Raw genomic sequence first — 26,992 nt, 5'->3', positions numbered from 1 at the left:
CTGACATGATTTCAGACCACACCTGCAACACCACCCCATTTCTCAGAGAAGCAATATATGAGGAAGCTTTCTGGGGGTAGGAGGAGTCCTCCCCACACTACACCACCTAGCCAGCCCCAAGAGCAAAAACCACACTATTCTGCATGAAACTACTCGAATAAAACCAGATATTTGACTCAACCCACTCTCCCCCCTCATACCAAGTGAAATGACTCTCTATACAACTCGGACATCACCCCAGCATCCCGGATCTGCAGTGTAGCCAGCCATAAGACCAGTGACTAACACGGTAGGATACACTACACAACTGTAGAGAGACATAATAATAAAAATTTGCCAAAACACAGATATTAGACCAATAATGAATTCATATCTTAAGATACCACCACATTTCATCACATTATAATCAAGTCATATTTGTAAATACACCAAGAAAAAGTCAATGCTATTTAGAGTTCAAAAACTCTTTCAAATGAACATTTCCCCAAATATGGGTTTGTACCTAAAAAGCAGTTAAGGCTGCATGCTTATGATTAAAGAGCTGACATGGGGCATTGAGAGGAGTCCAAATGCCACACAGACAGAAAAGGAAGATACTGTGGATCTCTTGATGGACAATGTGTAAATACGAGTACACTGTAATAATGCACTTGTACAGGTCTGATCATTCTGTAAGTAAATTCATACATAAAAGTTTCTCACGCAGGCACTACATAGACTTAAACAACTTCAAGAGCTGCCTTATATGTCAGCCGATCTGTTAAAGCAGAGGCACTGAGAAAGTGATGTGGACCTCAAAGGAATAAGTTCACTAATCCTGTCATACCAGCACTCCCGTCACACTGCAGCAAAGCAATAACCACATTCTTGCCCAGTGTGGGTGAAGCGTAACCAGCGGCCTCACCCAGCTTGAAAGCCTCGGTAGCACCTTAATGCTTGCAGAACTGGTCACCGTCAGAGACTTGCCAGCTCTGTCGAAACAAGGGACAGGGAGTTAAAACAGTGTTCCAGCTTAGTCAACACTTTATTAGAAATGCCTTTGGCTAAAAGCGGCCAGACATGTACAAATGTAATATAAACAAATTATGATAACTTTTTTTAATAAACTCAAGTAACTGCTGTGCTGGGGGAAGAGTTAAGAAATAAACACTTTACTGAAATACGCTGTGCTGTACTATTTTTTTCTTAGGAAAATACATGACCTGGCTTGCTTTAATTTTGGCCAAAATGACACTTTCTGCAACTTCTGGGACTCTTCTGTAACATAAATAACAAGAAGGAAAATACCCCTTCCTGTTACAAATGAAGAGATTCAGTTGCTCTGAGCATTTATCTTTTGGTTACTCTCAACTGCTTTACTTGACGTGTTTCAGTTATGACCTTTGTAGTTTCAACTATACAGGAATTCTAAGGAACTATAGGATCAATGCCTAAGGATTGCCTCTTTTTCGGGAGGACCTAAGTCATTCTAAGGCTGCTCAGGATACATATAGGAGTCTGAAAAAATACATGCAAAAAAATAGGCTGCAAGACTTTAGCTTCCAAACACTGATGTCACTTCTGTCTCAGCTGAAGGATCTCCAGGACACTTTGTCAGCACTGCTAGAACTGCAGAATTTTGCAGAGCACAAAGAATTGACAGGCACACAAAGCACTCTGAGAATGAGTTATAATGGGAGCTGCCAGGCATAAAATCATGATCCCCAAAAGAAAGGGGGCACAAAAGTGGTAAGTGAAGCAACAGGTCTGCAGATGTGGTGAGAGAGAACCTTGCACAACACACCGGGCAAGGCAACAGCAGATTCTGGACTTCATTTCCAGAAAACCAGGGGAAATTGGGAATGGAGAAGCCAGGAGAGGAAACAACAGTTAGTTTTGCAACTACATCTACATTTCAGCATAACCAAACCAACGAAATGGAGGCTGAATTTCAAAGAATGGCTCAGTTACACAAAGGAATGAAAGACAGCACGGCACTGGAAGAAAATGGAAAATAAAAGCAGGACCATTGTAGGTGATACTCCAACCTCACCCATAGGGAAGGATCACTGTGCAGTTTCAACTTCTCTGCAAAAAGCACAGCACCATCTCTGTCCTCTCATAAGTTTCGAACATTTTCATGTGCTTCATAGTAAGAAAATACTGTAGATAAATAAAAATTTGCAACAATATCTGATGGAAACAGTAGAACTCTCTCAGAGGACCTGTCCCCCTCCTGGGAACGAGAAGTTGCTTTCAAGTTGTAGCAAACATCCATACCATGTGAATAAACTCCAGAGCAGACTGGGAAAAAGAAAGCTTTTTTTTTTTTTTTTTTTAAGAACAGCTCCATACTACTTATTCCTGCCTCAACCATTCAGCTGCTCCTCTGATAAGTACATTAAGCCACAATGCCTGACAAGTTAACACGCCATGCTTTTTCACTAACTTGTAAACAGGAAACTGAGAGCGATGCCCAGCATCCTTCCTTGAGGTGACAATTCTGACTGCTCTGGGACCCAGCTCACGGCTTACCCACCGCCTAACCTTAACGTCTGTAACACATCACTACTCTGTACCTGCTCTTGACAGTATCAAGGAATTATGAATGACAGTTTTACATAAATTTATACAGTTTCCAACTCTTTCAGTAAACACAGAAGCCACCATTTCACCCACGGAGCTGGTCATATTCACAGAAGGAGGGACATGTCCAGAAGTTTGCCCGCCCACTCAATGCAGCAGCACTGCCAGATCCAGAAGGGCAAGGAACAAGCGCATACCTCTATTTCTGCTCTCAGAAATAGCCACTGAAAGATAGAGGGGAAGATAATACAAATCACACAGGATCGTACAAATTAAGAATTTCTTTAAGGAATGCTTTGGTTTTCCTGGAGATAAGAAAAATCTCCAGCAGACAGCTAGAATAAGCAGATACTCAAAAAAGCAGAATAAAAGGAATAAAAGGTAAAAAAACCTAGAAACCGACAAAAGCAATTTCATATGTGCAGGTAAAATATGAATGAAGCGATAAATCAGGGAAAACATTTACATGTACCCATGCTAAATAAAGTATTATATTTTATGCTCTGCCTATGTGGGTGATTCAGATCTGCTTCAACACACATTAGTCAGGCCAGATTCTTTGTTTAAGCCCATTGAAGCACACACCATAAACAGCCAGAGGAAAATATTTGCACCTTTTTTAAAAATATATATATATCTTTTTCTCCTCCAGGGCAGGAAAGTTCTCAGCTGCCTTCCACCTTGTTTTATAGGACAGATACCTTAAATACAGATAATGATTCTCCAAAAGGTCACACTGCCCAGCTTATGAAGGAAACATTCTGCACATGCTGCATTAGAGGGAAATAATTTAGCAAAAATAAATTATCATTATTAGGTCAATTAAAAGTCTATGGAGAAGGTCACGCAACAGACAATCTGAAAACACCTTATAGTCACTGTTAGATAAAAGTGAAACCTACACGAATATGATACAAATGGGACTATAAGACTGTCTCATTCATCTAACATGATGTGGGCAAGTGTACAAAGGGGTGAGGCAGCAAAGAATTTCAGTGCAGAATTTAATTCACCTTTTCATCCTTTGTACTGGGTAATACCTGCTTCTCTTGTTTTTCATAGGAGGTAAAATCTGCTCCTTGCTAACTCTGGTTTTTGGTTGGAAGATGCAGCAAAAGCTACTTTTTTTTTTTTGCAGCTGCTACCATTCTTTAGCATTATTGCTTTTCTATAATGTTGTGATCTGTCCTTATTTTTGGCGCAAGTTGCCCGATTTAGTTCAACAGTAAACAACAGGGGGACACAGTATTCAGCATTTCTTACATTTTGTTCTGGCTATTTATTCCTCGGGAACTTAAAAGTTCTCTCGTTACTTAGATGAGTCTGAAATTTCCAAAGATTTTTACGTCCATCAGAAGTTAGGCTGCCTGCTCCTGCCAAATGAAAACAGGTAACCACAAGGCATCGTGGCCTCTTGGAGGAGGAACCTTGATCTGTGACAGTATGAGACAGTCATTTTGGAGCACGTTTGTGGCTCAAAAGTATCATTCTTAAACTCTTCTAACAAAGCAAAGCTAAACCTACAGTTTTGTTGTGGGTTTTTTTTTTCCCCAAGAATCGAAAAGTAAGCCCATACTTTGAACAAGCCACTGAATCTCCCATTTGAACAGCTCCAGAACTGTAGCATGTACTAACACTGTGCAAGCTTTCTACTGAGGCACTGCAGTCTGCCGAAATAGTCAGACAGTGCTTTGGCAAAATGTTTGCTTCAATTCCTATCCTAGCACAGCTTCTTTTCTAGAGCCTCAGGGAATGGATAATTCAGAAGAAGCACCGATTAAGTGGACTAAACTGCACAACATAAAGCTTCCATTCAAAAAGCCTGCTGTTTTTCAACATGAGTTGCCAATACTTTATCTTACTGCTCTGATCAGAATCCCGTATTGCAGCACGAATTATAGGTAAATCTTGATACACGGCAAGGACTGCTCAGATAAATGGCACAGCAAACTAGAATTTCTTACACTAATTCTTGTAATGGAGGTATATACGAGCCCTGCAAGGAAAGCAAAAAGAATCACAAGTCTAACACCACAGTTTGCTCATTTTAGTTCTTCCCAGATTGAGGTAGGGCCCCAGGATGGCTGTAGAGTAACATCCCTGGCTGAAACCTGGCAGCTGTTGCCAGCTTTCCAGCTGGAGAGGCCTTCCTGCAGAATTCCTCCTTAACATTTCATGCAGACATACAGTATCCTCAGGTTTCACTTTGACTGACCTACAATAACAGACCATTTCCTACCTCTCCCCACAAAAGTCTTCAATTAAAACTACTTTTCAGAATGTTTCTGCTATAGCTAATAAATGGCTTAGCAGCTGTGAACTTACAGAACAACCACCTCTATAACCCAATTCCAGAAAAAATACACAGTTATTCTAAGAAAACAAATTGCCAGTCAGACTGCTGTAATTGATCCAAGAAATGCAAGTTCCCTGTAGAAAAATGCATCGAGGACATAGTGGATTCAGACTGTGCTTTCTTGACTTAACACTAAGTATAAAATTTTGCATCCTTATGAAGAATCTGGAAGTCTCACACAAACTGACAAACCAACTTCATATAGCGATTTGCAATTTTTTTACATTCTACATTATGACTGAGAAAGGCATCAAACGTCTGAACTGAAAAATGGGATATAAAGGTTAAGTAGATATGAAAGAATCTATTCAACCCTGCACTTCCGTGCACAAGTCACAAGAAACAGGGAGTATGCAATGGCACTACCCCACAGGAGCTTCTGTTTGAAAAGGCTCGATAAAGCAGGCACTGCATCTTCTATTAAAAGGCTGAATTTGGCTTGCAGTGTTTGGTTTGATTTTAAACCAAGGCATATGATTTCCTAGAGAAGGAAATAAAAATCCAGTAATGAGATTCCAGCGAAAAAAAATTCAGCGTGTGAAAACAGAAAATGTCAGCACTGCTCAGTACAGCTCTGCTAATATACACGGCCTCTCACTCCCAGAGAATTCCCACCTCACCAGGATCCCAGTTCTACTTCTGTTTATACAAACAGTTGCAACACAAAACATTAAAACTGAATTTATGTAAAGAAACTTTATCCCTATGACATAGTGTTTAAACAAAATTCAGAAGCAAGAGCTATATTATTTCCTAGTTAGGAAGTCAAACATTTTAGACCAAAGAAATTTCTCCTTAAAAAGTTATTTCTACTTCCCTTTGACTAGAGCTTATTTCCCTCGTTCCACTAGGATATATTCCAGGTTTTTTTCCATTAAATGCTTTTAAGATTTTTTGAGTTCATTCTTCAAATTTTGTATAGTTTCAGATTTTTTGTTAGTCTTTTTTTCAATTTATTTTTTTAAAGGAAAAAAAACCACCAAACTATTTCTCCTCGATGTCATTCTTAGTGACATGTTTAAAGAATTCCAGATGAATTAGATTCCTATTTTGTCTTTACCAGGCTTAATTCCTAAGGGTGTTTTGTTTAAAATAGTGTTGTAAATGAAAGACACGCTGGAAAAAAAGCAAATATACTGAAACCCACTGGGAGTATGGTGAGGATAAGGGAGGCAGCTAGAATATTGTTTTGCTCTATACAACAGAATCCCAACATTATCAAAATGTAATCCTCAAGTAACTTAGGCTAATAGAAATCATTACCCTAGCACGTACTAGAAATTGTTTTTATAACACACATTCAAAATGCACACACAATGCAATAATTGAGAAGCATTATATAATAGTAAATTTCAATGAAGCAACTATGACAACCAATCCATCCAGCACACATACACAAAAAATCATTAAGTCAAGCACAAATGTTTACAAAAATCCTTCCTACCAGTTATTTTTATATAAGCTTTTTCATATACTGAGGATGTCTCTAAGGAAACAACAAGAAAACATTTATTTAACTACATTTATGAATTTGTCACTTCTTTCTCATAAAAACAAGTCAAGGGGTGATGATCAGGACTAGAAAAATCATTAAGATACTCTTTGCTAGGTATCAATTAAAACCCTGGGAAAGCCTTGTGACCTTCCCACAGAAGTGGAGGAGAATACGGTTTTCTGTTCTCTCAACAACTCCCCCTTGGTTATTTACAGTCTACAAAAACGGGAGGTTTGCTCCATGGTTAGAAAAACGCTGGCAAACACATGGGCTAGAAAGGATGCCTGACCACAAATTCATGCCTGGGGTGGCAAGGAATGACCTAGTCAGATGGGCACATACGTTTGGAGTTTCTTCCAGAGGAGATACAAACCAACAGTAATAACATCCCACCTCCACATTGCCTTTACCATAATTAATTTTAAGATGGAAACTATTACTATATGGTTGAAAACACGTGAACTAGGTGAGCTCTCATGGTTCCTTGCAGTCTGATTTCTTTTGCTAATTAAAAATAACAGATTGTGCAACACACCATTTTTATTCCTTTTATCATCATTACATTTAGTATACGTTCAAGCAAAATTTAAAAATACTGAGTTACTTTGTTCTGTATTATGAAACGTTATTTGTGCAGGACACTTTATGACCAAAGGTGGTTCTACCTTCTAACTGTAGAACAAAAGAAGGAAATGTAGGCTGATGACTTGGGACCAGAAAGGGCATCTTACAGTTACTGAATCTAGACACTGGTCACTGCAGTCATTTATTTTAATCTTAATGATAAACTTATCTAGGTGTTTCTTTAAATCTGACTGGCTCCTTTGGGAAAAGCAATGACCAAAGGCCTGCAGTTTTGTTATTTAAATCCAAAGCCTGTGTTTTACATAAGCCAGCATACTTCCCAGTTTTAAGTTTACTTTTCCCTCTAGAACATGAGGATGCAGCAATGCTGAACTGTCTCTCAAAATCAAAATCTTTCAGGCAGTTTCTTACAAGTACAGCAACATTGTTTCAAAGCTCTGAACAGAGGAACAGTTGGCACACAACTGTCAGCTCAAGGAAAACAATATAATAAATCCCATGAAAAAAATAAAGTGTTTACATACCTATGCTTAACAGCTGCAAATGGATCTGTAGTTTTCCAAGGGTACTTCAGTGATGAGTTTCCTCACACAGTTCAGATCTCTTGAATACCATAGTCATGCAAAAAGAGCCATTTCTCATCTACAGGTAGTATCAGGAGAGAAAGAAAATAAGACCAAAATACTGTAGCTCAGAATAACAGCTCTAAAATTCACACTGACATGCAAAGCTGCCAGCCCCACACAGCCACCCTACCCACCTAATTACACTCAGCTGCTTGTCATGTGGCCTCACTGCCCGATCAAGTGATCTCTTTTCCTCCTTTTAAAACTAAGCAACGTCGCTAACTAGATCTCCCTGAACCAGGTAACAAACATTAAGCCTTTGCATAAACTACTGACGTTCCTTCTTGTCATAAAGGGAGGAAGTTGCAGTGTGTTTCATTACAAAAAATAAAAATACAGCAAACACAGTAGTGTACTATAATGAAATAAAGCGAGTATCAAAAGCTCCAAAAACCTAACTGAGAATTTCAGTTTTGAGTCTGGTTTTATTTTACACCTTTAGAAATGGTAGAAAAAGTTTCCAATAACAACATTGGCACAGAGACCAGAGTGAGACCACGTGAGAAGGAGCTGGCAGGATCCGGGAGGGCAGCAGGGATTTGGGGGTGGCCATGTCCAGCCCCTTCTGCTGAACCTCTTCTGAAGGCAACAAGCTCCAACGAAAGACCAGAGTTAAGATGTTGCCAGAAACCTTCTGAACCGTTGCAGCTAAATTTGCAAGCCCTCCTCCCCTGCCCAATCCTAAGAGATACACGCAGACATTTTAAACATTCACATAATTTCGAGGAAATAAAGTTACTGATTTAACATGTGAGCCAGCTCCTCCTCAACAACGAGTCCATTCATCATGGTCTGTTGACACAAGCACTCAACAGGCAAGATCCACGTCTGGCCACATCGCGGCTCTGGTGGCCACACCACGGCACTCGCCGGATGCAGGTCCCTCTGCTGCGTCCAAGGGGTGAGAGGAACGACACAGCCGCCTGCAGCCACCACGAGTCCCCTCGCACAAACACCCTTGGCATTACAGGTGCTAACAGCAGAGGACTGACAGGTGAGGACAAAGCAAGTTTTGCGCTCGCCATGTCAGATTTAGCAGATGTGAGCTTTTACAGAAAACGGGTCCCCTTGCACAACCCTTTCTTGTCTCAGTTTCTTTCCTCATGGTGTTTCAAAAGCAGAGAAGAAAGGAAATTAAGAATGTTTCTAAGACTACTCTCCAGTCTTATAATTTAAGGAGTGCTGCAGACAGCCTGCTGTAACGTTTAACATATCCTTGATGTATTCATCTACCAGTAATGACAAGAACTCCACAAGCTCCTTGATTCACTTGTTTCAGTGCTCAACTCTCCCACCTCCTTCCCTGTGAATCAAGGAAATTTTTATTGCACTTTCCCCAGTGAACAGTTATACAGAGCTGGCAAAAAACTGTAAATGGTGGAACACTTTTTCATGCCCTGCCTTAGCATTTTTTCCAGATTTAGCTAAAATCCATTCCCATTACATTTTGTTACGGGTTATAATTTTTAAAACTCTACCCATTCTTGGCTTGTTCCAATTTTCTATAAATTTCACCAGTTTCAGAAGAACATAAAAGTCTCTTTTTTGCTCCCATATGCAAGAAAAAAGGGTTGAATTTTCAGCAACATTAACATTTTCAATCTTTAAATGCTTCCCTGATCGATAACATCACATTTGCTTACTGTGAAGGAATATTCAGACCACAAGCACACGCGAATCTCTGGTATGTGCTCCAGAGCACAGAGGGGGAACAGGATGAGAAGCGTTGACAAAGCAACAAGCCTGCTGCTGTGCTGCAAACAGCCCTGGGGGGTGGCTACACACACGGAACACAAACTGCCTGCCTGGATTTCTCAACCAGCAATGGAAATGGAGTTCCAGCTCTTTGACACTGAGATTTTTGCCATCTTTAAGGGGAAAACAATTCATAAATAATTCCCAGACTTCAGCATTTGATCCCAGGACAAAATGAGGCTGTTTACCTTTCCTCTTAGCAACTTGCTGTGAGGAATACCAACTAATTTTCCCTTCCGTCTTCCAGGAAAGGGTTTTATCTGAAACAGCAAGACTTTGCTAGGAAGGTACAGCTGAAATGAAGCTGCTTTTCCAAGTTTGAAGTTACGTTGATTTCAAACTGCAGAGTTAATACCAAAACAGAGGGCCTCCGTTTACAAACTGGGAGGACATCAATGTTTGGTTACCTAAAGTCTCTGGTTTTTAAACAAACACATTGAACACATTTAAACAAACACATTTGCAGGTCTCAGCAAACGCTGCACAAACAGCTGGGCCAGCCCTGCCGCAGTGGCAGGAAACACACGCAAACCGTGCGGCAGGAGCTGGAACAGGACCGGCTGCAGGCAGCCCAAAGCGAGCCTCCCTCTCCCCGCTACCCCCATCTCAGGGGGTTACAAGAGCTTGGACATTTTTCTAAGTTTATGTATGGGATCAAAATTACTCCAGTGAAGTCCTGAAACTCTGAAATGTAGTTTTGAAGCTACAGTTCTACATAGGAATGGCCACCTATTTAATTATTAAATCTTCCCACCGTTTATACAAACAAGTTTTATGAGCAGACTGTATGAACAAGATGACCTGAATACATGGAATTTATGGCCTTCTTGTAAAAATAATCTCTACAGGGCAAAGAATTTAGGAGGAAATTTGAGGACAGTCAAACACAGTGGACAGTGTGGAGCACTCTTCATCACAAGCATCGGCATATTTGCCTTCATACATTCCACACTCTTGAGAAAATCTGCAAGTGTCCAAACTGTTCTGAAGCAGGTGCTTCCCCTAGAAGAAAATGCTGGACTGTTATGTGTCTGACCACGGTTCTTGCAGGAATTAAGACATCTGCCACTGGAGACAGAAAAGGGGGAAGAGGATCTAGCAACAGTCCATCTCAGATAATGCTACAGAATAACTCATCTCTGTTTTCAAAGCCTAAAGCTGCGACTAACAGCAGTGCCAACTGCCTCCACTCCACTTACCCAGTTCTCTTGGAGGGCTCCCCTTCAGCACTCTCATCAGTTAATGGCTTCTTCCAACACACATTAAAAACTCACCACGCCCTTACCAACAGCCATAGTTTTCACACGTGGGTTCAACAGATGACCTGCAAGTCTATGGAATGAAAACCAACCAGCAGGCAGCCAAGTGTAATTTTATTTCTCAGCACTCACAAATCTTATCTGTTCCACAAAACCTCTACAGGCAATCAAGGAGGAAACCTGAAAAATGCAGCAGGGAAAAGCAGCCACCAGGACACACTGCCTATGAACTGATTCACATGCACGGTGGCAAACTTCAAGAAGAGCCAGAGCACATGCTATACAGCAATTATTTCACAGTGAGAGAATAACCCTACAAAATACAAAAAGAAAATATGATTTAAAAAGTAAATGGGAAAAATATGAACGTATTAATTGGTGCAGACAGATTCCTACAACTGTAAAGCAGAATTACAGTTGTTTCCTTAGAAGAAAGTCAGCTTCTTACTAAAAGACACTCTGGAAAAAATTAGAGGGGATGACAGGATGCGCTGCAAAGGAAAATTGACCAGCTGTCATGTGAATGAGCTTGCAACTTACTGCTGCAGCAGTCCATAAACGCCGTAACACGCCAGTACCTCAAGACAGCACTAAAAATACCTGAAAGGAGGAGACAAAATCCTTTATATTGATTTTTTTCTGCTTTCCTCTCACCAATATCATTCTAAGAAAAAGAGGAAGGGAAGACAGCCCACACTCAGAAGATCGGCTTTCACACCAGAAATGTAATAGCTGAACTTTCCAGCATCAAATCATGAAATACCCCTTCACTGATTAAAATGAAAGTATGTCAGGTAGGCCCTCCTGCTACCCAAAAGGCACATCTGCTAAATATTTAGTAATACTATAGATTAAAGTAAAACTTCCATGTTTTGTTGTTTCAACTATAAGCCAATCTAGGCAGTTTCTAGTAATGGTGACCGAGCTTTCATTTAGCACTGTAAGAGATAAAGTATTGGTATGTTTAAGGTCAGTAGCATTTTATATGGAAAAGCACTTCTTAGAAATAGTCCCCTGCAAGAGAGGCTCTAGATGACTAACTTCAAGAGTTACCAGGGTTTCTTCAAAAATTAGAAAAAAAAAAAAAAAAAAGTTGTTTTCATGGAACATCGTACTGCCTAATGACAGGAATCCTTCCCAACAATTGGGCACTCAACATCAGCACTTAGGGAAAGTTTAGACCAAACCCTGTCATCTTTTTTTGCAGGAAGAACATCAAAACATTGTTTCCTAAAATAAAATTTGTTTATATTTTAAGAACCCATTAGTATTTCAGAAAAGACTGGTAGAATTATCCCAAACAAGCAGATCTAATTGATTTGTCAATACCGTTGAACTACAAGTTTACTGCCTCCACCATCACTTTTTATTACGTCAGCACAGGCACAGTTTATCCCGAGGCAAAGCCATGAGTGTGGGTGCTTGCTCCAGATCTGAATGCAAAGGGGGGAAAAACAAAAAAGAAATCCTGAATCAGGTTCTGTCTTATTACAGTTCTGAAATATTAGAAAGAAAATAATAGAAAAAAATACAGCGTCCATATACAGGTGTTAAGACACCAAGAAATGGTGAATAAAAAGTTCTGTATTTAAAATGGCAAAAAAATGTATTAGCATAAGAACAAACAAGATTATTCATTTTGACTGAAGTGAACAAATTTATCCTTTTGCACGTAGGAAACGGTATTTTGGCAACATCCACACTATTCAAATTACATCATCTGTACTTAAAACAGGAATATTTAACCTAAAGATGGATGAATTACTCAACATGCCACAGCTCTTCTGTGAGACTTATGTTGGTTCCATGTTTTGTAAAACTTATGAAGAGGGCGGCTGATTGCGTGAAGAGAGCACCCAGAACAGTAATGCACACAGGCAGAAGTGTCTCTGCATTTCGGTCAGAAGCTGCAAAATAATCTGATGTCTCTATCTTCACTCTGAAGAGTTACAAATCTCATTTTAGATCAGTCATCTTTATCTACATATTAAAAGGGTTGATGACTAAGTGTATTTTTTATTTAAAAACACAGTAGCTTTACAGGAAGCTGTTGTACCAGTGCAAAGGAACATACGCACTGCAGCTTCCTTAGAAATTATTTTCAATGTTTTACAATCCAATCATATTAATACAGTCTTGAAAGTTGCTTTCATATTTATGTTCATGCTTAAGCTGAACTGATATGCACTACCTGATTCCATACATCATTGCCAAGTAAAAGACACTGCTTTTTAAAACTGATCTCAGCACAGCTCCAGTTCGGTCACAGCTAGGTTTTCTTTCCAGCACAAGACGACCCTGTCCATATCTTTTGTAAATCTACTTAACAGAGCAAGCAGTCCTTCACTCTTCTCATAAGCTGACAACAGTGTCTTTTACACTTTAAATTTGCTCTCAGGAGGTAAAATTGAAAAGCTGGTTATTTGCCCTATTTGACAGATACAGACATATGCCTCTTATGACTGCAGCAAAGTTTTCCTTTTGTCCTATATTACTGTTCAATCTTCCATACAATGAAGCACATGAAACCTCACTAGATACCTGCGATATCTGGTTTTCACCTTTACCATTTCTTAAACTGTGAACATCATTAACATTAGAGCTCCTTCATTTATTCAGTGACTCCCAAAGTTAAACATAACTAACCTGACTGGTTGATCTTATCTTCTTCAGGGTGTGCAAGAGGAGTGGGTGGGCTTGTACAGGTGGTGGTTCTGGAGGACATTACCAAAGTAGGTGTTTGAGTTCCATTGGCCCTATTCAAATCCCTGTGCAACTCCCAGTTACGAAAAATGGTACTGCTCCCATTCCTCATGATCCCTCAGGATGCTAGGCACAAGAAAAATACCCTACGGCTCAACACACCACCCTGGAGATTATGAATGCAAGAAGGACTCCGTGGAGGAAAGCCCCAAATTTGCAATGCAAAAACCAAAGCTGAAATGAGGACATGGCTCTGAGCCTGGTCTCCTAAGGAAACAAAGCCTCTTAGAGAGAGGAGTAGAGACACGGAATTTCTGTCATCTCTGCCTTCCCTCCCAACATTCGAATCTGTGGATCAGTTTTAAAGCTCCTTCACAGAGTGGAAGAAGCTGCAAAGATATGAAGTTCCTATACACTTTGTGAAAAATTGGCAGGTGGATAAAGGAAAGAGCTGCACGCCTCCAGTGCAAGTTGGCAGTTACGGGTTTTCAGTTCCGTAAGGGGCACCCTCTAGCTGGACAAGTTGTACGTGCGCTGCTCCAGACCAGCCACAGCACATACTGTGACAACCATTCAATTTTACGTTTCCTTTCAATTTAAAGACATTTTCTGTTTAAAAGCAAATTAAATTTTAAGCACATCTATTATTACAAATAAAAAGTTAATAGCATAAAAACTAGTTTACTTTCACTGTATTAGCAGTTAAAATTTTGGGAATTTTTTATGTTTTGTTTTTAAATCTACTAGAAAGCATGATTCTACTTTTGCAGCATGTTCTTTTCATAGGTCTTCCAAAGCCTGCTCTTCAGCTTCTACTGACACACAGCAAGATATCAGTCCCCATCCTGTTCATCAGGTGCTATATCCAAACTAACAATTCTAGAAAAATATCAAATAAAGATTTATAGTCACCTCTTCTACTTCATAGCTAAAGAACATTAAAAAACAAACAAACACACACACACCTACTACTTGAACAACTCCAACTTAGGGCTGCGTTTATCCAAACTAAAATTATGAGAGTGTTGCTGTCAGATTCAGAAGTACAATTGAATTCAGACAGTATTGTTTTCAAACTTGGATGACACCATCTCTGTATAAAGATATCTATCCTGACACCACTGTAATGCAGGAAAGAATATGGAAAAGTTAAGTATAGCCAGACAGTTCATGCCCCAGCAGAAAAGACCTGTCAAGCTGAATTATTGTTAGAGGAGAAAGTCAGTGGAGCATGTGCTGTTACATGCACAGGATTTTAAAGTGCTGGATGAGAAACACTCTGTTGCAAATGGATGGTATCAGCAGGGCTAGAATCTAATCTGATACCTGTATTTTGGGTCACATTCAGTCATGCATAACATTTGGTTTGGAACCAAACAAGTGAAGGGAGGAGAATTATGATTAAGATTTGCAATAAAAAAATAAAAATTAAAAAAAATTCTACTTTTTGCTATAATCCACATTCTGAATGTTAGCTAGGCTTCAAACTTGGAAAGCACCACCCACTGGCAATAACTTTAACAGCAACTCATCTCTCATGCAAACCTTGCATAAAACAGTTTTGCAGCATAAGCAGCTCCCACAACTGCTAGCTTTCAGTGACATCCTGAAGTTTCAAAAATGTATCACTCCCCATGTGTGACGCACTCATGACCATGTTAGTCATGCAATTATCAGCAGGCATTTCCAGAAGGAATGTAATTTCCCTCAGCAACTACTAGTATGAAATATTATATTGCAAGACTGGCAGAGACACACGAGAAAACCACAAAACTTGCATTTTTTTATCGTAAAAATGAATCAAATTTTCTTTTCCTCCTACCCAACACACATGCTTTATTAGTCCTTATCACTAATAGCAGCCTTCAGTATAGTCCAAACGTTCCCGTTCCCCAAGGATTTTACTGGAAAGAATTGTTTTAGGCTCACAGAGCAACCTTTTTCCTTATAGCTCTGAGCAGCTATGAGAACCAAATAGAATATCCATTAGTTATGAAAATGAGATAGGCCCTCAGAGTAAAACTTGGTTGATTTGGAGAGCACATGCTGTTCACTTTCATGGCTGTATAGCAGCCACTGTGACAGCACAGCCATTCTGAAGCGTTTCATTAGAAATGGGAGGATGCCTTGAAAACATTAGTACTTCTGCAAGAGAAACTTCATCGCTTTCTAATGACATATGCTGCCTCATGGGTCAATATGCTTAACAGAAGTACTATAAAAATCGTCTATCAATTGTTTTCAATTTTGTTTTGTATTTGCTGTTTCTAATTCAAACCTGAAAGGGGCTTACATACCTGAAAGCTCACCTACCCTTACCAACAACATAATTTGGTCTGATAAAAGGCAATACTTCTACCCATGGAGCTCACCTTACCTGAAAGAAAAAACAATTGAATCTTGGGTAATACTCAACTATTTTGCTATTTATTCTTTTATCACCTTTCCAACCGATAGCTGTACACCCAAGCAGTCAGATGGCCACTGCAAAACTGCAATTGCAAATTCCAAAAGTAATCTGGAATCGGTTACTTGGTTTGTGTAGTGGTCATCCTTACACCCATCCACTGTTCTATTTGCACATAAATATTTCAGCTAGGTATACTCTTTACAGTCCTTTCATTCACATACATCTTTTACACAAAGAATCACTGCAGAAGTGTAGAATGATTTTCAATATACTATTTGCAAGCGCCAACAAATTTAACTTTTAATTTAAAAACACTGTTCATGTATCTACTAACTCATTTCTTCCACTGCAAACCACAAATTTCTAGAAAAGCTGTACTCCTCCTCCTAAGCTTGTATCTTCATTGCTGCTTCCTGCCTGCTTCCTACCTTACTGCCAGTCTTCACGTTGTCTTCCAGAAGTGCCTTTATCTAATATGGTTTAGTCTTACCGATTTTTCACAAGTATCTGACATAGAGAAAGGGAACAGCTATGGGAAATGGGTTTGCAAACTCAGGAAAATAGCACCGCATTGGTGTACACTTTGATATTCTCTTCAGAGTCAAAAAAGCAAGGACGTTTGCTTTTTTCTTTTCCTTGCAGTAGTTTAAAATACTGAAGAACTTGTCAGGCCAGCTCCAAAGTGCTAGCCAGCAAGTAAGTAAAAAGGATTCCAAGGCCCAGTACTATGCAAAACTGTTAGACATTTACGAGCGTATTTTCAACCTCTTGAAGCCACAGCAACATCACAGGAAAAAATTATGCTGGTTATATGTAATTTTTTTAATCTATATGCCATAACTTAATCTTCAAAGCTTATTAGATTGGGAAATAAATCAGAGACATTGAGAGTACTTATTACAATGATCAAAAGTAAATTCTGTTGTATTATGTCTGAAAACAAAACAGGAAAGAAATTAGAGGCCAGGACTTCTCATTCACTATGGTTTTACCTCCACTGGAAGTAAAAGGGTATGATCTCAGCTGATTGAATGTGCTTCAAGTTAGTGCTACCTCCTGACAGGGATGCAGTTTTCAGACTAAGACAACCAAAAGAGAAATGAGGAAAAGAAATCTCATAACCACACAGCTATTCCCAGAGGAAGATTAGTTGAGAATATATTTGTACTAATAGAAAAAAAAAAAAAGTATCTCCAGCACAGAAAAAATGCTTAGCTATAAATGTCTAAGTAACCCTTTGAAATTATTGAAGAACAAACTTCTATGCAGGATCAGATCACATGTACAGTGGAGTACGATAACTCAGCTTTAAGACAGAAGAGAGTATGTGATGATTAACTATTTAAATCATAAGTCTAACACATTTTAAATGCACCTTGTTATAATTGTTTGCTGAGACATTCACAGGGGAAAATAGAGTTGTCATTCCTTATATTCCATCGCTAGTGCCAATTTTGCTTGTTTCTAAATTATATTCTTACCAGTCCTCTGTGGATGACGACAGACTGCTCTTAGTAACGGCGTTGATCTGCAAGTTCAGGGTTATGCTGAAAACTGACAGACTAATCAATGGTCATTCTGCCAGCACAGCAGATACCTGGCAGTAACAGGACCACCAAGAAGCCAAAGAAGACACATAAGGATTACTGCTCATAATACTTGTTACTGTAAATGTCAAAAGCTACTTAAAAGTTCTTTTATCTCACCAATCTTCTCTTTGAAAGAAAAGGAAATGTGTAGTCAAGTGATAAAATAATGTGTTCCCACATTTAACGATAGTGATAAAAACAAATGTACAGTCTGGTCTTAGATATCTGGTTGCAGATGAGAAATTCTATTAACTGTAAAAACAAAACAGTGTGAGTTGTAGCACATTTTCCCCACCCAGAACTCCTTTGTGCAAGAGATCAAGTAGATGTAAAATTAGAATCCTGAACTAGAAACACAGGAACATGCTGTTCTTTTTTTCCATCTTTTTAACCATGCTTTTGAGACATCCATTTAGCATCACAAATACTATTCCTACAATTATGTATCAACATTTGAAATTCATGTGGTACTATATGCTTTTCCCAGGCTGGAAAATACTGGAACAGTCACAAAAGTATGAAAAGAAACAAGGGCTGAGAAGATAAGTCTACATAAGAATAAATTTCCAAGACCAGACGGGCAGAATAGATTGTAGAAACTGATTAGTGCTGCTAATGCATTTTATGCGTGGAAATCAATAAACATTTTGTAGATATTAAATAAAAACTGTAAGTATAGAGAAACATCACCTTGCCAGTAACGCCTAGCAGAACTCCTAACTTCAAACACGCATATGTGTTATCCTGATGAAAAACTCAACATAACTAATCATTAGAGAAAATGCTGGAGGAGTCATACGATCAGAAAGCTCAAAATACACCTGATGCATCTCTAGGGAGAGATAAAAATTAAAGTTGGGTGGTTTTGACAGTTCTAGGCATGTCCTTTATACCTTGCTAGCACCATAGAAAATACTACTTATGTATTATATAACCTAGTTACTGACAGAGCTAGAAAAACCAAGATGTTTTTCTGATGCGTTTAGCTTTCTTTAGATGCAAGATCATCAAAGCATTATTTTAGACCTCCTGAACCCTCTCAGCAAGCAGACTGTCAGACAAACATGCAGCACCCAGAAAGAAGCAACAGACCTGTTGATACTCAAAAGATTTAAGTTCTTGCTCAACAGATAAAACAGATTTATATTGCTCCATCAACAATCTACCATTTTTAAAGGCCTTTTTTTTTAAAAAATCAGACATGTAATCCATTTCTCCTTTTTACAAAAGAAATGCACGTCTTGAGCTGTGGGAAACTCATACATCCTACAGCTGCTACATGTGAAGGCCTGAGAGGGACTATCGGCGTAGTCGTGTTCACGGCAGCAGCTGTGAAGTTAAGCACACGTACGAGCTGTTGAAAGGCCGAGGCTTCCGACTTTCTTCTTTAATCTCAGGAATGAGCCCCCCTGGTTAAACCCCACGCAGCGGGTTCCGAGCAGCGCCCACGCCGCGGCTGCGGGCCGGGGGTGCCCGAGACGACCCATTAACTCCTTTTGCAGCGCAGGCGCTTCCCTGACCCCCCCGAGCCTCCCGCGGCTGCGGCGGCCCCGTCGGAGCGGGCAGGGCGGGGAGAGCCCGCACCCCGCTCGCTGCCCCCTACCTGCTCGCCTCCCCGGCCACCGGCACCCGCGTCCCTCCGCACCTGCCCTTTTTTGGGCTGCAAAGCGTGTGTTTTCCGTCAAGGCAACATCACTTCCCGTAGGGCCCGAGGTAGGGCCGGAACGGCCCCTCCCGGCCGCGGGGCAGCGCCGCCCCGGCCCGGCCCCCCCGCTCTGGGACGGCAGCCCCGGCCCGCAGCCGTGCGGGGCTCGGCCGCTGCCTCCTGCCGCTCGCTTTGCTCACACCCAGGCCATTTCTAAACAGGCTGGCCCTGCAGCCGTACTTCTCGCTTTCCTGAAAGACCACGCGCGTTTAATAAACTTCATGAGAGGCGAAGCGGGTTTTGAAGAGAAAATACGCGGTGTCAGGTAACTTCCACCACTGTGCACTTAGTGATTTTTTTCTGCCGCCTGCTGGCTGCCTTCCTCACAAGAGGAAAGAACATTCTCTTTGCTCAGCTGCTCAACACACCCACTTTAAAGCCAGCAATCTCCAGGATTCAGCAAGCACAGTCTTAGGCTCAGCTGCATCAATAACCCTTTCTGACTGCACCAGTTAAGACATTCTTTCTCGAGACTTCTTAAAATCAACTCCCATCTTTACGGACAAACTTCCAGCAATTATACTTAAAAACAAAGTGCCTACTAGCCTTTTAAAAATAGCCTTTTCAATATATATTTATCTTGTAAATAAAAAACATTGCTGGAGTCACCACAGCATTTGCACTCATCACAGACTTGTGGCATTACTTTATGTCCAAATTACATTTATCACAATCAGCTGCAGCTCCCAGTCCACCTTTTACTGCCATCTTCTCATCTGAGCTCCTGGGAAGCCTGCCCACTGCCTCCAGCTGTCACACCATTCCTGGCTTTAAAGAAAAGCATATCCAGGCAAAGGTTTTCTTCCCTTATGCTGTCCCAACAAGATTGTGTTAAAATCAAAATCTAACAGAAGTTGTTGCCAAAATCTACAGGTTTTGGTTTTAGATTTACTAAAGTCTTGAAATACTGATCCAGTTGCCTCGAGTCTCAGATTCTGTGCTCTTTGTCAGACTGATCCGCATCTATTGCGAGATTAACACGGTCCTACTGAGTTGAAGCACTTCTCCAAGTACGATCTGACCTTCAGTCTTATTAAATAGCCACTCATCCTTTCAGGAATGAACATATGCATGGGGAACACGTGTGTATGTGTATATACAGCTGTGAATACAGGGACACCAGAGGTGGGTGCAGTTCCCTTCTCAGCCATCAGTACAACTGCACTCCCAAAAGAACCGAAGTATTAAGAACTGAAACCATAACAAGTGGATAAAAATGGTATTTATCACTTGGAGGACCAGATCAGAGACAATCCCAAAAAACCTATGAAGTGTAACCGTACAGAAGTGACTTTCTTTTTCCAGTTCCCTGGTGGTTATTTGAACTTATACATGGAGACGTACCCTTAAGCATTCACAACTTTATACATATTTCAACATCCGTGTCCCTACAGGCTGGCACCGAACACGCGTACACAGTCACATCTTCAGCTGGGGGACGGTGCCGCAGCCCGGCCGGGTCGCGGAGGCCGCTCAGCCCGCCACGGCTGGCGCCCGGCGCCGGAGCGACGTTCCCCGGCTGGCGACGAACGCTCCGACCTGCTGAGGGACTTGGGCGCCATCTCCTCCCGGGGGAGGCGCGAAGCTCCGGGCGGCGAGGCGGTGCCGGGGAACGGCGCCGGGACAGCGGCGCGGCTCACACGGCTCCCTCACGGCCTCTTCTCCGGCGCGGCGACCGCGGGCGGCTCCGCCGAGCCCTCTGGCGGCTGCCGGGGCGCGGCGGGCGAGAAGAGCGGCCGGTAGATGTAGAGCCCGCTCAGCACGCCCAGCGCCACGGCCACCGCCACGTGCGGCAGCGGCAGCCGCCCCATGCCGGCAGGGGGCGCTGCAGCACCTGCGCCCACAGACACGCGCGTGAGGGGCCGCGGCCTCTCCCCGCTCCCCGGCGGCACCTCCGCGCCCGGGCAGGGAAGGGGGAAGCGGGGACGGGGGCAGAAAGCTCGGCGCTCCCCGCCCCGCGGGGTGCTTCGCCCAACGGCCCCGAGCAGCACCGTGCCAGACGCGGCACCCCTCACCTGAAGGACGGGCGACCACAGAGCGGAAGCCTCCCGTTCGCTAGAGCGACCGGAAGGAAATGCCGGCCGCGCCCCCGCCGCCGTGAGGTCGCGCATGCGGACGGAGGCGGCCGGCGGGCTGCTGCCGCGGGCCCGGGCGCGGCGGCCGGAGGCCATGCGGCTGCGCAAGCGGCGGTCGGTGCTGTACAGCGACTCCGGAGGAGCCGCCGGGCAGCGGGGCGCCGGTAAGGGCGGCGGGGGGGGGGCGCGGTGACGCACAGGTGACGGGCCGGTGACAGACGGGTCCCTCCCGCAGGCGCTGCCCGCGGGCCCGCGCCGCTGCTGGCGCTCACAGTGGCGCTGCGCACGCTCAACTGCTTCCTGGTGCGGACCAGCTTCGTCCCGGACGAGTACTGGCAGTCACTGGAGGTGGCGCATCGCATGGTCTTCAAATATCCTTCCCGGGGCCGCCCCGCGGGCCTCTCCTGCCGCCGGCCTCTCCTGCCGCCGGCGCTGCCCGAGTGTCACGCCCGCAATGTGGGGAGCGGGACGGCAGGAGGTTCGCAGGGCAGCGAGGCGTTAGCCGGGCCGGTAACGACCCCCTGCTTGGGCCACAGGGGTCAATGTCTCACCCTGGACAAGTCCGAGAATAACAGAACTCGAATGAAGCTTGGGGTGTCAAGTTGTTCATGATCTATCCTTAATATTAATAATTATGGCTACTTAACTTGGGAATGGGCACACGGCTTAAGGGGCTATTCGTACCCACTGATCTTTGCAAGCATCTACAAAGCTTTACAGCTGCTGGCTAAGGATGACGTCCAGCTGCTGGTGAGTGTAATCAACTTTAAAGCACTGTATTTAAATTCAGTGTATTTTTGTCGTTGTCCAGGTAAAAAGCAAAGCCTTGAATCTGGCAATTAGAGAAGCACAAGCACAGAGAGCTCCCTGAAGGGCTTTGTGTGGGTACAGAGCTCATTCGTGGGTCACCGGTCACAGTACTGGTGCCTGTGACTGCAGAGGATTATTCTTGGCCTCCATCAATCTCCTTGAGTTTCATACTGACGTTATTTGCCACTGCGTCATAATTGCTCAGTGGTTCAGTTTTCCAAAGTGTTTAGGAATATATATTTGTACTACAGTCAGTAATAACAGCCCTTTTTGACTTCTGTTGGAGATGAATGGCGATGAATTCTGCTTTCAACTTCTGAACACATTCAGTTGAAATTTAGACTTCCTTTGTTTTGGCAGAAATACCAGTCGTATCAAAGGACCTTACTTTAAAAAAAAAAAAATCATAAAAAGCTACCGAGAGCATTCACTAATTCACTGTTTTCATGTCTGAACAGTCATCCGCTAATTCAGTAGTCCTCTGTTTGAAACTGGAATATAACAGGTTTGTTGCAAGTATGATTTTCTCTCCGTTTACATAGATATGGGTCCCTAGACTTGCACAAGCAGTGCTGGCTGCTTTTGCTGATGTGAAGCTTTACTCATTAGTGCAACACCTTGAAAATGCAGAAACAGCAAAGTGTGTGGTGAGTCACAGCCTTTAAAAAATAAGTCACACTGTGAAGAATTATCACCTTCACTTAAAAACACAGAATGTTTTAACATTTCTCCTTGTGCATCCTGTTGTTCATAATTATTTCAGTACTTCTGCCAGCTGTGTTCCTGGTTTACATGGTATTCCTGTACCAGAACTCTAACAAACACCATGGAAACTCTTCTTACCATTTTTGCTCTTTCCTACTATCCGATAAAAGGTTCCAAGATGGGGAGCAGGTGAGAAACTTTCTACTAACAGTACTGGTAGTTTCTGGCTTGAGATAACAGCAATCTACTGAAACTGTTTAAAATGCTAACTTTTATCTTAAAATATAAGGCCTCCAATACCACCTCATTCATGTAGCGAGACCTCCAGATCTTGGAAGGATCAGCATTGTGGTATTTCCTCTATCTTGGAAGGATCAGCATTGTGGTATTTCCTCTAAAAATGTTTTCGAAGCCATGATACAGCTGGTATATAAAATTACTGTTCTCCAGTTCCCTTATGCAAAGTATCACTTTATGGGAAACTTTGTAATTTAAGCTTTAACTGACTGAAATTTGTGGTAACTTGGGAAAAGATAACAAAAGCTTGTTTGGGTTCAGACCCAGATGAATTTGTAGTCACAACTTTCTTTACCAGCCATGTATTTTAAAGCAAGTATGTGCTTCCAGTTAGCAACTGCATTGCTAATAAAGCAATTACATAGTTGGCAGCCTTCCAAGCAAAACAGTATCTGCAGTATGAAAAGCTTGTGGTCAGAGACATGACAGCATTTAAATTGTTGAAATGTCACTGTCTGCAAAAGAATTGACCAAACTTTCTGATAAACTTCTGTTCTTTTTATGTTCCCTCATTCTAGTTGCAAATATTTAGCTTTGATAGCACTTGCAATTATTATTCGTCCCACCGCTATTATCCCATGGATACCTTTGGTCTTCAGTCATTTTTTGCAAGAACAGAAGAAAGCAGATTTTATCCTACACAATTGCATTCCAGTTGCGTAAGTTCTTTATGAGTTTAAACTGTGACTTTGCATAGTTGTATCTTAAGATTGATTTTACCGCCACAAAGGCAGACAAACCAAAAAAGCTGATTTCATGTAAAACACAAGGAAAAGAATAGATTCCTTTTGCAAAAGTTTAAAGAAGGGGCATGCTTCCTTTAAATTAATGTATATTGTGCAAAGAAGCACTATGAGAGATTTCATGAGGATGAGACATGAACAGCATTCCAGCTTAATCTGGGATTGTGCCAAGGATACTGAGTGATGGCAGCTAGCCACTGGAAAATGGCCATGTGTATGGATGATCTCAAAAAAAGATTAGGAATAACTATTGAGGGAGTTCTGACAGCTATTTGGAGAAGAGTAGAAAATGATACAAAAGTAATTCAGGCAACACCAGTGCAATCAACTTTCCATTTTTTTCAGATTGGTCACAGTGGGAACCTCTTTAATAATTGACCGTGTGTTTTTTGGTGAGGTAAGTTGCTTTAATCTTGACTTCTAAGAAAAAGGTTGGGTTTTAGCATTGTAACATGGACAGATGCTTCAGACTTCTTTAACTTTTGTTACTTCTGTGAGTGTGTCTGGCCTGCGATCCCTAAACATATCCTAGGCCATAAACCCTTAAACACTGACTTCTCAGTTACTTTAAATGACAGCTGTTACTTAAAATCAGTATGCTCAGCTCGCAATACCAACAAACAACAAAACTTACACACTTCTGTGTTTAATTGCTAAATATAGGAAGTCTGTGATGAGTCTTAGAAGAAATATAATTATGAATGAAGATGCTGTATCATTTAAGGACAGTGATGACTGTAATTCAATTTAGCTGTTAGTTTTCGCTTTGGATTTGTATTTAACATCTTCTCCCCCCACCTCCCTTAAATCTCCCAGTGGGTACTGGTTCAGCTGAACTTCTTGAAGTTCAACGTGCTGCAGAATTTGGGAACATTTTATGGATCTCATCCTTGGCATTGGTACTTCACTCAGGGACTACCAGTCATCTTGGGTACCCATCTGCCTTTTTTCATTCATGGCTGTGTGCTGGCACCAAAAAGGTATCGCATCTTTCTAGTGGCAGTGATTTGGACAGTGTTGATATACAGGTAATTTCTCCTAAGTGTAACTACTATCTTTCACTGGTTGTGTTTTTTTCAAAGCTCATATCCTCTCTAAACAAATTAGCATAGAATTCAAGCTAAGTGACAGAAAACTTTAAACTATTAAAATACTCTAAGAAATGCAGTCGATTATACAATAATTTATAGAATTCTGTGTAATGCTACTTCTTGTATCATTACCGAATGTGTATTTTTAGAATTGATTAGACCTTTAAAGAATAAAATAATTCAATGTGAAATTCAATGGAAAATGGAAAAAACCCCACCATCAATCAGCTAACAGGTATTTAAGCCACAATAGAACTACTTAGAAAACTCTTTACTAGATGCTCATCCATGAAAATAGCATTTCATTTGATTTAATACATCCCCAGTAAGATGAGCGGTTCTTAGGCCTCTAAAACTTACTCCATTCACAAGTCTAGACACATCTCTTAGCATTTATCATGGGACTGTATGTCTCATGTTAAGTTATGTAGACAAGAAGGTAAGCTCTTTCTAAAGCATCAGAATTAACTGTAGACTAAACAAAAGGGACACTTTCAGGCAGAAAAAGATACATCAAATAAATAAATACTAAGTAATAAAGAGTAACTACAGTAGTACAGCAAAACAGTAGTGAGGCCACAAAGGCTATCTCTTCTTTCAGTCCAACTCACAACTGGATGTAGCTCTGTTGGTTTTAGGCCTTTTTTGTCTCTCTTAGTCTTGTAAGAACCTGTTTGGTTCCTGTGACACAAGTCTTGCAGTAATCCCCCCAAAAGCCCCCCAAAATTGGCATGGAAAGTTGTGTAAAGTTATATTAGCAGGGGTGAAAGTTACGTAGCTAAATACAAACATGTACTTGAATCTTAGCTTACCATCCACACTTTTTATTGCATTTTATTACAGAAAGCAAATTGGTGAAGAACTACCTAAGTTATATTTAATAGTCATACAATCAGACCACTTAATTGCTATAGTAGTAGCCAGGTACTTTTATTAGTGCTTGGTTTAAATGGACTAAATAATGTTAATTTGAATGTACTCATTATGTTCTTAAAAAGTGACAATTTGCACTTTTACTGCTTCAATGCCAAAAGCTTTTAGTACATGCAAGTGTCTTTCTTCCAGTCCTCCATGCTCCAAAACACATTTTGTGAACAGAACCAATACATTTAACTTTTTCGCTGTAGTATTATATCTGTTTTATTACAGCACGCTGAGTCATAAAGAATTCAGGTTCATCTATCCGGTACTACCATTTTGCATGTTTTTTTGTGGTAAGTATTGGTTTAAAATGTCTTGGAACCTTCTTTGTATATAATTTTTACCTAAAGAGAGACTGTTAATGTAGGTATTTGACAAAAGATGCTTCAAACTAGTCTAACCTTTTCTTACAGCTAGGGAAAAACAAACAAACCAACCAACCACAACCACACACTACAAAAGCACCAGAATGAGGAACAGCAAGTGACTGAAATAGAGCTGGAGAATCCTTAGCATGCATAAAAGTACTTCCTGTAAAAAAAAGGAAAATTGCCTCAGCGACTCCTAACTTTTCAGCAATGCCACCCTTAAAGTGAATTTTGTTCCTTGGGTCCTTTGTAGTATTTTTCCACCTGCTTGTCTCAAATATGCCTTTGAGTATGCAACAAAAAAAATTAAAGTATTAGAACCATAAAATGATCCTTTTCTAGATTCAGGTGTATTAGTAGCTGATGCTAGTTTTCTGGCTGCTCTTGACCAACCACCAGCTGGAGGTCACTTCCCCCAGAAGTTTTAGAGTAGTTAATGTGATAGCTTTTTCCTTCAGACACAGTAAGGTGAATTTGTTAAAAGAGGAATAAGGTCCCTAAACTGATGTGGTTAACTTAAACATTAAAGAGAATTTGTCAACAGTTTAAACTGGCAAGCATATTGCTTTCACTGAGATTTTTCTGACACTTTTAGATTATTCATTTATCTTTTTTCCGGTTTTGTTTTGTTTTTTTTTTCTTTTAAACAAAGAGAAGAGCCTAATAAGGAAGTATTTTGCAAAAATAGGCATGTAACTACACTAGGGTATCTATAGGAAACGTAAAATCTTGATGTGAAGTCTAGTATACTGTAAAGTTACAAAGGGAAGATTAAAACTTCCAGAACATGAAGCTGTATTTTTCGTTAATATCCCTCTTAACTGCCATGTGTATAACGAAATGAGGTCATCACCTCAACTTATCAAGAGCTAATTGTCATCTGTTTGGATACTTTAGTAAACAAAAATAGACAAAAGTGATTTCTGATAACTTG

At 41.1% G+C, this 26,992-nt stretch overlaps 2 protein-coding genes across 3 annotated transcripts in view; one reads left to right on the top strand and one right to left on the bottom strand.

The window, feature by feature from the left end:
- The window catches only part of RAB27A (RAB27A, member RAS oncogene family), a 34,541-nt gene extending 13,431 nt beyond the window's left edge, over positions 1-21,110 (bottom strand). Inside the window, exons 1-2 of one of the 2 annotated variants that reach the window (XM_065642077.1) lie at positions 21,064-21,110; positions 7,526-7,643 (exon numbers count right to left, since the gene is read on the bottom strand). The gene's annotated coding sequence lies outside the window, so the exon portion shown is untranslated. Of the gene's footprint in view, positions 1-7,525; positions 7,644-18,946; positions 19,076-21,063 lie in introns of those variants that run through there. The other variant, XM_065642075.1, reaches the window with a different exon arrangement.
- Positions 21,111-21,157: 47 nt separating this feature from the next.
- The window catches only part of PIGB (phosphatidylinositol glycan anchor biosynthesis class B), an 8,733-nt gene continuing 2,898 nt past the window's right edge, over positions 21,158-26,992 (top strand). Inside the window, exons 1-9 of the mRNA XM_065641917.1 lie at positions 21,158-21,287; positions 21,359-21,491; positions 21,753-21,873; positions 22,476-22,580; positions 22,697-22,827; positions 23,454-23,594; positions 24,024-24,075; positions 24,495-24,706; positions 25,919-25,983. Coding sequence (XP_065497989.1) covers positions 21,158-21,287; positions 21,359-21,491; positions 21,753-21,873; positions 22,476-22,580; positions 22,697-22,827; positions 23,454-23,594; positions 24,024-24,075; positions 24,495-24,706; positions 25,919-25,983 — 1,090 coding nt within the window. The remainder of the gene's footprint in view (positions 21,288-21,358; positions 21,492-21,752; positions 21,874-22,475; positions 22,581-22,696; positions 22,828-23,453; positions 23,595-24,023; positions 24,076-24,494; positions 24,707-25,918; positions 25,984-26,992) is intronic.

The sequence above is a fragment of the Caloenas nicobarica genome, chromosome 10 (assembly GCF_036013445.1).
Source record: "Caloenas nicobarica isolate bCalNic1 chromosome 10, bCalNic1.hap1, whole genome shotgun sequence".
Classification (NCBI taxonomy): Eukaryota; Metazoa; Chordata; class Aves; order Columbiformes; family Columbidae; genus Caloenas; species Caloenas nicobarica.
The sequence above is the reverse complement of the archived record's forward strand: the minus strand, read 5'-3'. Positions and strand labels throughout refer to the sequence as shown.